This window comes from Mastomys coucha, unplaced genomic scaffold (assembly GCF_008632895.1).
Source record: "Mastomys coucha isolate ucsf_1 unplaced genomic scaffold, UCSF_Mcou_1 pScaffold8, whole genome shotgun sequence".
NCBI classification, from domain to species: Eukaryota; Metazoa; Chordata; class Mammalia; order Rodentia; family Muridae; genus Mastomys; species Mastomys coucha.
The window spans coordinates 57,055,306-57,066,871 of NW_022196914.1; the positions used below are offsets into that span (position 1 = coordinate 57,055,306).

The 11,566-nt window shown below is 39.5% G+C and overlaps 1 protein-coding gene across 4 annotated transcripts in view; it reads right to left on the minus strand.

Annotated features, from left to right (window-relative positions):
* Polk (DNA polymerase kappa) overlaps positions 1–11,566 on the minus strand; it is a 59,354-nt gene that overhangs the window by 4,851 nt on the left and 42,937 nt on the right. For all 4 annotated transcript variants that reach the window (XM_031360336.1, XM_031360337.1, XM_031360334.1 and 1 more), the window contains 6 exons: positions 10,291–10,530; positions 9,082–9,206; positions 7,571–7,737; positions 4,728–4,760; positions 2,978–3,074; positions 733–904 (listed from right to left, as the gene is read on the minus strand). In XM_031360336.1, coding sequence (XP_031216196.1) covers positions 733–904; positions 2,978–3,074; positions 4,728–4,760; positions 7,571–7,737; positions 9,082–9,206; positions 10,291–10,530 — 834 coding nt within the window. The remainder of the gene's footprint in view (positions 1–732; positions 905–2,977; positions 3,075–4,727; positions 4,761–7,570; positions 7,738–9,081; positions 9,207–10,290; positions 10,531–11,566) is intronic.

Genomic DNA, 11,566 nt, shown 5'->3' on the forward strand with positions numbered 1-11,566 from the left:
GTTGGTGGTTGAGACCCTGGGAGCTCCGAGGGTACTAGTTAGTTCATGTTGTTGTTCGTCCTAAGGAGACTTCATGCAGTGGTCTCATTGGAAGCTCTCTCTCTAGTGTGAAAGTAAGACTAGTGATCCCCTCTTGGCACAATCTCTTACAGTTCACTTGGAACCACGGCTTCCGATTTTGTTCTTAACAGATAGTGGCTGGCAGTGTGGTCTCACAGTGTCATAATCTTGGTTTGTAATTCTGAAATCCAAAATTTCTAAAACTTGTAGCACAAAGTGATAAAGACTAAATTGGCTTGATGTTATTTAGTGTCCTCATAATCTAAATAACAAAGTTGCTATTGTTGTTTAGTGACAAAAACATCCACGTTTCATTATGTCATGGTGTTCCAGATTCCCGGTGAGTGTTACAGGATGCAATTAGAATGCCCCGGGATTCTCAAGTCTGTTTTGAGTCTTAAAAGATCATGCCTCAAGGACTTCAGAAAAAATAAAGATAAGAACAACTTCCATTGGCTCAGACAAAATTGAAATTCCATTCTGTCCGTGCATCCAGTTCTAGGAATCACAGCTGATGGCACAGACGAAGCTCTTCAACAGTTTTAGAAATAAATGCAGAGAAAAGATTTCCCAAGTTGAATGGTGTTTCTTTTTATGAAGGGGAAATTATTAAACATATAAGGGGAAAATAGATAAACAAATAAATAGAAGGAGAGAGAGAGGCCTACCTACCCATCAGTCTTAACCGCAGGGGATGTGGAGAACCTGCATTAACTTCTGTCCTTAGCAGCTCCTTCGCAATGGCAAATATTTCCTCTGCAGTAGAAATGGCGGACGGAACTGTAGATGCGCGAGTTTTTACTTCAAAATTCACATTCTTCAGCTTAATGGTAACAGTTCTCCCCTACAACACATGCAGCACATTGATATGGAAAGTGTCAGAACTTATAGAATAAGGTTGTTTGCAGGTTAGAAAAGTTTAGGAAGCCTGTTTGTGTATAAAGATACAAAAGTATAATCAGCTGTTTATAACACATGGTCATTAAAATCCATGTCTGAAGCCGGGCGGTGGTGGCGCACGCCTTTAATCCTAGCACTTGGGAGGCAGAGGCAGGCGGATTTCTGAGTTCGAGGCCAGCCTGGTCTACAGAGCGAGTTCCAGGACAGCCAAGGCTACAGAGAAACCCTGTCTCGAAAAACCAAAAAAAAAAAAAAAAAAAAAATCCATGTCTGAAAAATATCATTTAGCATGTAATTACCATTTCCCCCTCAATTAATTAAAAATACTTTTGTATGAAGGGCAAAGTTAACCAATCACCTTTACTTTTACTGTACATCTCCCTGAGGTGATTCAGTTTTGAGAGTCAGTGGGAACAAATAGCTTACACTTACTGCATGCCAACCACATGCCACAGCACTCCACTATACACTTGTAGGGATCATCTTTATGGTGAGTGTGTTGAGGACAGGAAGTTTCAGTTGGGGAAGATTGATGACATTTGAGGATTTCCTTGGGTGGGTGTAGAAGTAACTGGCAGCTCTTTCACTTGAGGGTAAGTTCAAGTGCTGACTCATTTCCTGGCTAATCAGTAACTTCAAGCAGCAGAGCCTGTCAAACATGCCTTTAACCAGGTGATGACGTGACAGGAGAGGGTGGGAAGGCCGCTTCACCTCTATGCCATTCTTTCTAAATACCTATAGCCTATGACATGGGACACACAAGACAGTGGCATTCTACAGGGCATGTGGCCAGTGGTTATCAATACGGTCAGTTGTACAAAGAGGGAAAGGCTATCAAACTCACAGAGCAACCTAAGGAGACAAGACACTAGTTAGTTACCATGGGGTTGGTTCCCTGGAGAGAAGCCTGGAGAGAAATTAGTAGGAAGTCAAGAGCAAGCCAAAGGCAGTCTGAAGCTTGGCTAAGACAAGCGCTGACATCACTTTCTAGTTTGACAAATATCTATGGTGGTATGAAATGCCAGCAGTCGAGGAAGCTGGGTGAGAGGGAGAATGGAGATCTCTATATTCTCTTGGAAACAGTCCTATAAATCTGAAACGCTTCTAAAATTAAAGTGCATTAAAAAATTCAAAAGGAAACTATTTTATACTCAAGCTAGACAAGAGTTAGGAGTAAAATTGCTCAAATGCTCCAATTTTCTGCAATAACTTTTTAATACTTTTGTATTACACTTTGTAATAACTAACTCGGGCTTGAGGGAACAGAGGAACACTAAATCTTCTGAAGGAAGATTACAAGCCTAGCAGTTCAGAGCATTCCAGGCTGCTGCTCTCAGTGTATTTAGCAACCAGGATTAGAGCCTTGAAATGCAGTGCTTGTGCTAGAAGGTCCAAAGCCTTTAAGGATGATCAGAAAACCATTTATGATCGGAGGACGCAGTTGTAGAACAAGCCTTCTTCTCTTTGCCTTTGTCTCTCCTGCCACATGACTTTAATAGAGTTAGCAATGATTTAGCATGTAACTCTAATGTAGTGGCAATGATCTAGTGTGCAAGTCTAATGTAGAAGCAATGATCCAGTGTGTAGCTCTAATGTAGAGGCTATGATCTAGTGTGTGACTCTAATGTAGTAGCAATGATCTAGCATATAACTCTAATGTAGTAGCAATGATCTAGCATATGACTCTAATGTGGTAGCAATGATCTAGCATGTGACTCTAGTATAGTAGCAATGATCTAGTGTGTGACTCTAATGTAGTGTTAAGGGTACAAAGTTGACCTTCATCACCCTGGAGCCATTTCAGTGTCACAAATTGCCTTTCATGGAGTGACCTCATCACAGATCTCACACACAGATGTCAGACTCACTTTGTTCTGATTCGTGGGAATAGGAATGTTCTATTTTATTTGACTCTAGCTTTAATAAATTTGTGTTCTCTTCACTTACAGTAGTATCCTATAATGAAAACAAAACAAAACAAAAACTAAAAACTAAGACCATCCCATGAATCCAGCACCTTAAGTCCTTCCTTCTGGAGGTCGTGGGCGAGCTCGGTGCACAGTTCCTGGCACAGGCTGTACTGTTCCTCTGTCTTACTTAGCTCACTGAATGTCCTGGAGAAACAAGAAGGATGTTGGTACATAATGTGAAACTACAGCTGAATAATTTGGTAATGATAGAGTACATTCAAATAGCCTAGCACTGTATTTTCTTTGGCATAAATTAAAGTTGTCAAATAACCTAACACACAGTCAAGTAAAAATATCTATATAAGTGATCAAAAGCCATTTGCATAGGCACATTGATCAATAAAAACCCCAATTTTATGCTCTCTCTCTCTTTAAGACATTGTCTCTCTCCCTTTGTAGCCCTGGTTGGACTAGAACTTGCTGTACAGACCAAGCTGCCCCGAGTTCCCAGAGGTCAGCCTTCACAGTGCTCGGGTTAAAGGTGTGCACCGCCATGTGCATCCCTCATTCATTTTTAACTGCCGTATTGATGCTTTCTTATTGTGTGTTCCTCCATATTGGACAAGCCAGCTTCGTACACCTGATTGTGAATTGGCCTTCCTCCCTAGTTCTATTCCAAACTTGATGCCCTAAAGCATTTTCAAAAATCCAAGGATAGTTTTCAGAAAAGAAAACAAACAAACAAAACAAAAACAAAAACAAACCTGACAGTGGTTCTTACATGTCTCAATAGGACATTGATGTTTTGAGGACATAATTGAGGAACTTTTTAAATACACACATTTCTCCCTAAACAAAGTTCCATTAAGATTTCATGTGACTCCAGACAAGATTCTAAGGCCCCAACACTGGACAATCTTTAAGCCAGTGGTTTTCAACCTATAGGTTGTAACTCCTTTGGAGGTTGACCGCCCCTTTCACAGGGGTTACCAAGAACCATCAGAAAACACAGATATTTACATTACAATTCATAACAGTAGCAAATTTACTGTTATGAAGCATGAATAAGAATAATTTAATGGCTGGGGTCACCACAACTGTACTTAAAGGGCCATAGCATCAGGAAGGACAAGACCCACTGCTAGGCTATCCTACCAATACTACCTCAAGTTCCAGCCTTTATCTGAAACACTTAAGAAGGAAGATTTGGATTGGGGTGTATGCTGTTTTTAATTTGTTTTGTAATATCTGTTTATGGACAGTGAGATGTCCTCAGATAGGAGCCAGGTTTAAGAAAGAAATTCATTTGTTTTGTATACACCTTACACATGGTGTTCCAATGATCTGTGTTTGACGGCAACTCATCCCATAAAATGAGGGCTGAAGTTCCCACGTGAGACACAGCATCTCAGCACTCAGGAAGTCTTGGGATTTGGAACACTTCAGACTTCAGAAATTTGATTCAGACATGCATGCTCTCAACATGTAACTTAAAACCTCTGCTCAGATATTGGCCAATATCTGAAGTTCCTGCAGCTCCCACTGTAAAGTCTTAGGACTGTCAGGTAAACATTTAATTGTTCTTATAAAGAAGCTTAGACATTTCCAAAGTGTTTAGTTTTCACTAAACAGGAGTAACATCAGTATTAAAAAATATAAATGCTGGCCATGTTGTCCTACTGTGAGTACAGCACCAAAGACAGTATGCTGAGCTTAAGTTGACCTCAGGAGTATAAGCTGACAAAAACTGTGAAGCTTTCGTACTGGAGTAATAAAATTGAACTTGAAAAGGTTTAATATACACCAAATCAAATGTCATTAACCTTACTCTTATTTACATAAAAGAACAAATATTACCTTTCAACGCTCATGCTTTTCCTTTCTCCATCCCTTGAAATGAGAAAAAAAAAAAAAGTTTATTTCTATCTCCAAGAAAACTGAGTTGCTTTTGGTCAATAAGAGAATTTAAGATACCTGTTTTAACTAACTAATTAATTAATTTTATGTGTGTGGGCATTTCGCCTGTATGTATATCTGTGCAGCATGTGTGTTTAGTGCTCACAGGCATCAGAAGAGGGCATTGTATCTCCTGAAACTGGAGCCACCATCTGTGAGCCACCATGTGGGTGTGCTAGTAATTGAAACCAAGTCGTCTGGAACAATGGCCAGTTGACCAGTGCTTTTTTACTACTGAGCCACCTCTACAGCACACTCCCCCACCCCCAACATTCTCCTTAAATATGTCATTAAATATATATATCAAAACCCACTGAGGGTTTCTTTTAAATCTGAAAATGAAACTGTCACTATGACATAAGACAATCACTATGACATGATTGGATGCTAATTTGATTTCATGTTCATAGATCAAGTCTATATAGTAGAAAGCAAAATTAAAAATAGGTATATTCCTTGCTTCTATTAAAGTCTGAATCCTAAAATACACTGTCTGAGAACAGGAGGCAGCAGGAGGCAGAAGTACCACAGTAGCCAGCCACAGCGTACGTGCGCCTCCTACATAAGTCAGTGCCGCTTCATTCGGGGCTGCCACACCAACTCCTTTCCTATAAGTCACTCAGGTCTCATTCAGAATTTGGAATAGGATGATGACTGAGAATCTAAACCAACTACTTTGACTGGACTCTAGCTACTCTGATAGGGGCCACTGAACTAAAGAAACTGAAGTAACTTTATTCATTGTCCAAATACTTAATGGCTATACTATGCCCGAACTGTTCGAGCACATAGAGAGAATAATGAATAAAACATACCAAGTGCTTGTTTTAAGACACTTACATCCCAGTGGCTATAAACAAGGATAGATTAAACACAGAGCCTGAGGAGGTAGCTCAGTCATACAGAGCTTGCCTCATATGACCAAGGCCTTGGGTTTGAGTCCCAATAGCACAAAACTAAAACCCAAACCAAACCAATCAAGTGGAAGAAGGAAGGCCTAATGACAGTTCTGTAAAAATAACCCCAGTTATATGGGAAGTTGAGGCAAGAGGACCACAAGTTCAAGGCCAGCCTGGGCTACACAGTAAGTTCAAGATCACCTGGTTAATTTAAGTGAAACCCTATTTCAAAATAATAAGTAAAGAGAGAGGGCATGTAGCTCAATGGTAGAGCACATGCCTAATACATGTGAAGTTCAATAAATCACAAGAACCAAAAAAAAACAAGTAAATAAACAAACAAACAAAAAACCCAAGCAAACAAACAAACAACAACAACAACAAGAAAAAGGGCAGTGTGTTCAAAAGAAAGAAAACCCAGCCTAAAAACCAAAGCAGCACGGGGCAACAGAGAACACAGGCTGGGGGTGGGGGGTGGGGAAGCCACAGCATATTATAGATAGATGAGCTGTACCTTTTTCATCTGAAAGCCTTACGGGCCTCTATATACCACAGAATAACATCTGCTACATTACATCAAACTATATTAGCTTTAAGTATAATGGGGAAAAAGATGACCCTATTTGGATTAAATAAGAAACTAGATCATTTACAGTGTTGTGAGTTTATCTTCCATGATGTACACTTGGGATCAGAATCAGAACAAAGAGCACAGAGCGTTGAGAACGATACCGTCAGCTTTGCTGTCCCGCCTCCTCTCTGACAGATAGGGTCTCACTAGGTTTGTAGCCTCGGCTAGCCTCTAATTCATTATCAGACCTTGAAGTTTTTTGTAATTGATTTTATCCATATCCTCTTTTGATTTTATTGCTGCCCTTTAATTTTAGCACAGAATATAAAGGAAGCCAGGCATGCTGGTATATGTATCTTATTAATTCCAACATTTAGGCAGGAGTACTGTAACCAGATCTCTCTACGCTCTCCCCAGATAACCCAACATCATAAGCACTTTTGAAGGCTCACTAACAGGACAGATCATCATTAATGCATTGCCTAGGATTTATTTTATGATTCCCATTCTTCTCTCTTCCTGTTTCTTTGTATTCATTCACAAGAAGCCCAAATGAGAAAGTGCAGAACTAAGTACAGGACCTTTATTTAGGTGCCCCACCTTCTCCTAGGCCGTGGTGGAGATGGTCACCACAGTTTGCGTGGTCAGCTCCTTCAGGCTTCCAACTCTGGATGACCCCGTTAACCACACACTGATCTCCCATGTCCCTGTTCGTGCCCTTGCTCTGCCTTTCTTCATCCGTTTCTCTGGCCTTTATCTATCTCTCACACTGGTGTGTAGATTCCAGCCAGGCAGGATCTTGTCCAACCCACTGTCACTATTTCTGGTGCTTACACCAGGGTCAACAGAAGGTGAGGGCTCAGCACTCACTCATACTCCTGAAAACTAAATGGACTGCAACTAAGGGCCTTCAAAGAATCACTCAATCTTACTTAAGGAATAAACTGGAATATAAGCCACCGATCTTTTGTCAACAACTTGAACACTAACCTGTCTCTTACAGTCTGGCAGCAGAACGAGACAGGCGGGGGACAGAAGTAACCATTGTTCCTCTCGCCCATCTTCCTCACTGCTGAAGCCCATGCCTACAAGTGAGACATTCTCTCCTTTTACCTACAGGCAAGGTGATAACCTTAGCTAAGACAGAGGCTAAATTAAAGCAGTTAAAATGAATTTTAAAAACATTTTGAAATAGCCTTTATCTCAAAGGTTCAAACTGACACTGATAAACGATAATGGAAATGATAAAAAGCTGAATAACTCTGTACAGATACCTTGCCAGGTCTGTTGAACCTAGACCCAGTGCGATGTGAAGAAAATAATGCCAAGATGTTTCAGAGAAAAGGAGAGAAAGCAACGCTCTCTGTTGGTAGAGTTCGGTGCAAGTAACAATCCCGAGAGCCATTAACATTTTCTCTGTAACTTTTCCTATTCCAGAAACCTAGAAAAGAATCCATATTTAGCAAAACTGAGTCAGTATAGCACAGATGAACAAATGTTTATAGTTTAGTGCTTGCATGCTGAGCTATGTAAACAGTTTGCTGCTGAGTGACAGTCCCAGGGCGACTGTAATCTTCTGTCACTAACAAATGGTATGAATTAATATTTTCATTTGTCATTCAAGAAAACAGTTATTATTTTTTGTCACATAGCCTAATTTGATAGACTTTTTTTTAAAGGCATTCAAAAAAAGACTTCTGTGGTCATACAAACTTTGGAAATGGTAAAGCAAACAAATGAAACTTTTTAGAATAATATTTATGAGTCTTTAATATGCTAATGTCTATACTCCAAGGGGATATAGGATTTTGATTTTGACAAAATTAAACCAAATACTTCACCATCTCTAAAATGATAAAAGTTTATATTTTTTAACAATTGAACATGATAGTCTAGAACCTGTTCAAAATAACAGACAAGATTGAACTTGTATAAGGTATCACTCAATGTTCAAGGGAAAGGCTGTGGCAAAGGCCAGTGCTAGTGACTCTGGGATGCTATATACAGATAGTAGTTTCTTCTAAGGTATAAATAAGTGTTCCATTTTTTTAAAGTTCTAGTTTCAAATATTGGGTGAATTCAAATATTGGTGATATTTTAAAATCTCATTTAAAAATCATTACTTATACAATAATAATTTAAAAATCTTTAAATACAAAAGTAAAGAAGACATAGAATACAAAAATTCAGAAGCTATAAATAATAAAATATGCCATTTCTGGAACCTTGTGGGGAAAATGTATCAGTTTAGAGATGGTAAAGTACTTTGGTTCAATTTTGCAAAAACCAAAATTCTAAGTCCCTTGGGAGTTCACACCCACTCATCCCAGCAGCCACTGGACTGGAGGCTAAGACAGCATAGCTTATAGCTGCAGGCACTCCTGCAAGTGCTCCTTTCTCCCTGGCAGGAATGTCTACTATCTCTTGCTTACTTTAAGCTCTCCTGCAGCAGAGCTTCTTAAACATTACTTTCAGGGTTCCACAGAAAGTTTCAAGTGCATATCCAACCACCAAGCAAAGTTTTCACATGCTACCTATGGTTTTACAACTATTCAGCAAGGATAATTACCATCAGCCAGTGGTTCTCAACCTTCCTGACGCTGTGACTCTTTAATACAGCTCCACATGCTGTGGTGACCCACAAACATGCTACTTCTTTGACTCAGATATCTTTTATGCAGGATATCTGGTCTGTGACTCCCAGAGGGGTGGAGAGCTGCTGGGACTCCAGCTCCTCTGCAGAGTTCAGAGTACACACAAAGGATAGTTTCCTACAAGATCTTACCTTTCTAATAGGCAGGTCCTTGATGAAGTCCATCACAGCGCTCCTGCTGGGGAGGATCTGGTACTGTCCGTTTGGCTTATTCTTATCACTGCACACTTTTGCTAACATTGTATTGGGGGCGATGCCTTAAAAAGAACAACACTCCATTCACTCCAAAGCAGCTATACAGAGTTAATTACGTGATAAGGAAACGAAAGACAAAGAGAATGCTCTGGAATGACACTTAAACATGCCATGCAGGTACCCACAATCACCCAGGGCCTTCTGAAGTTTTAGGGAAAGGGAATCGATTAGCTATGGCAGCAGGTGATATGAGAAATAGTTCAGCCCCCACATCTTAGAATCCAGAAGTAACTTCTGAACCAAGTAATATGAAGTATCATTACTTATGACTATACAAGGAAGAAAGGATTATTTTAGCTGATTCCTATTTATTTCTCAGAAAAGGTCTAGAATATAGCTTATGATAGATGCTTAATTTTTAAAGTTTTTCAAGTATTCTGACTTATAATAAAGCAACAACAATATAAAGTCTTTAATCTTTAGTGTTACAAAGCAAACCACCACACATGATGTTTTACAATTCTAGGAGTCTTATCAAGACAATTTATAGTAGGTGGACCTAAATATATTCATTTATATAGTTCATTTTGATTTTAAAGATATTTTCTTAAAGCTGATTATGCTTTGCAATAAAAAAAATTAATCCAGTCACATACAACTTTAAGATAATGCAGCAGCTTTGTGACAAATGGTAAAACCGTTATTAGTTCCTCTGCTAAGGCCCCCGCGATGCTCCTAGGGATGCTGATACACATAAACCGTGTGATACTGTTGGCTTTCTTTCCTTTATTTTTTAACCAGATAGTCTTAAGTTGACATGCTGCAAGCTGATCTTTTTCTTGGTGGAAGCAAGGGAGGTTCACCAACCTGCATTTATGCTAGGTTGCCTCCTCTAAAGCAATCTAGGACAAGTGCCAATCAAATATGCTGTGCAAATCCAACAAAAATACATTTTGCACTTACGGATCGCTATTCTAGATGTATGATAGCTTTTTGTTGCCTTGGGCCATAGGCTTTTTGCTTAATTATAGCATATCTGGAGGTTTAGCTAGCCTCAGTAGGTAAAGTTGCTAGCATCCAAACCCAATGTCGCCATCTACTTTACAATCAGGAACGGCTACCGTTAATATCCCTTTAAATAAATACCTGCACTGGCTGTCAGCGTTGTTTTTTGTTCAATTCTGAAGCGAATTTCCTTTACCACTTCCTCAGCTGATGTTCCAAAAACAACTCGATTTGGGGCTATTTGAGGATTGTTTTGTTCTTCAGAGTTCAGTAGGAAAGGACTTCCTTGGGGTTGCAAATCAGGAGGACTATCTTCAAAAAGCAGGGGGGAGATGGACCCCTCATACTCAGTCAGCTCGTTAGCTTCCTGTCCGGGTGTATCTAAATCACACACAGGAACGGCAAGTCAGCTTCATCTTAAGAAGTACACACGTCTTAAGTTAGGTTTCACTCCATTTTTTTCATTTTTCTCAGTGCTTTTCCCCAGTCCCAATCCAGTGCAATTTCCGCCCCCCTCCTCCCTGCCCCCACCTTTCTGTGTGTGCACAGTTGTCTGTCTGCTTGAAACAGTTTATTAGCTCACACTGGCCTCAATCCACCATGGAGCCACACTGGCCTTGAACTCCTGATGGTTGTTGTCCAAGCCTTGTAAGAGTGGGATTACAGGCATCAGTGCCCACCTTTCCCCTACACTGCTGAGAACAAAGCAGTTCAGTTTTCTTCCTAGGAACCACGAGAAGAAACGCTATCATTTATCTATTGTAGCTATTTAATAAAGACAATGCTATCTGGCTTTCCTTAAGAAGAGCAGCAGCCATTTCTTTAGTGCACGTTTTAAGGAAATATTTTAGTTAAAACTCATTAACTTACAACATCCATTATGTTTTCTTTAAGAAAGGAAATATTTTTCACTTTGTTTTTTTATAAGGAGAAAAAGAACCTTCTTAAGTTAGAGTTAGAAATGAGGAGGAGAGGCATTAAACAGTAGGAATAATTGCAACCAAAATTAAACTTTGCTTTGGAAGAGGAAAAAAACCTCTTTATTCATGGAAGAAACTTTAAAAATATTAAAATACTCTGAAATGTTTCTTTTCAAGTGCTGATTCCACTTTAAACTTGTTCATTAACAAAATATTATTTTCACTGAGTTTGCCTTTGCTATAAATGAAATTACTCCTGAAAGCAGAACTTCTTTATACAAATTCTTAGAATCTGATCCAACTAATGAATGTTCAAATTTAAGGCAAAAAGTGAAATCAACAATACACTGGAAAATGTTACTGTTAAGAAGTAGCGTAAGCCAGGCAGTGGCGGCAAACGCTTTAATCTCACCACTTGGGAGGCAGAGACAGGCAATTTCTGAGTTCAAGGCCAGCCTGGTCAACAGAGTGAGTTCCAGGACAGCCAGGGTTACACA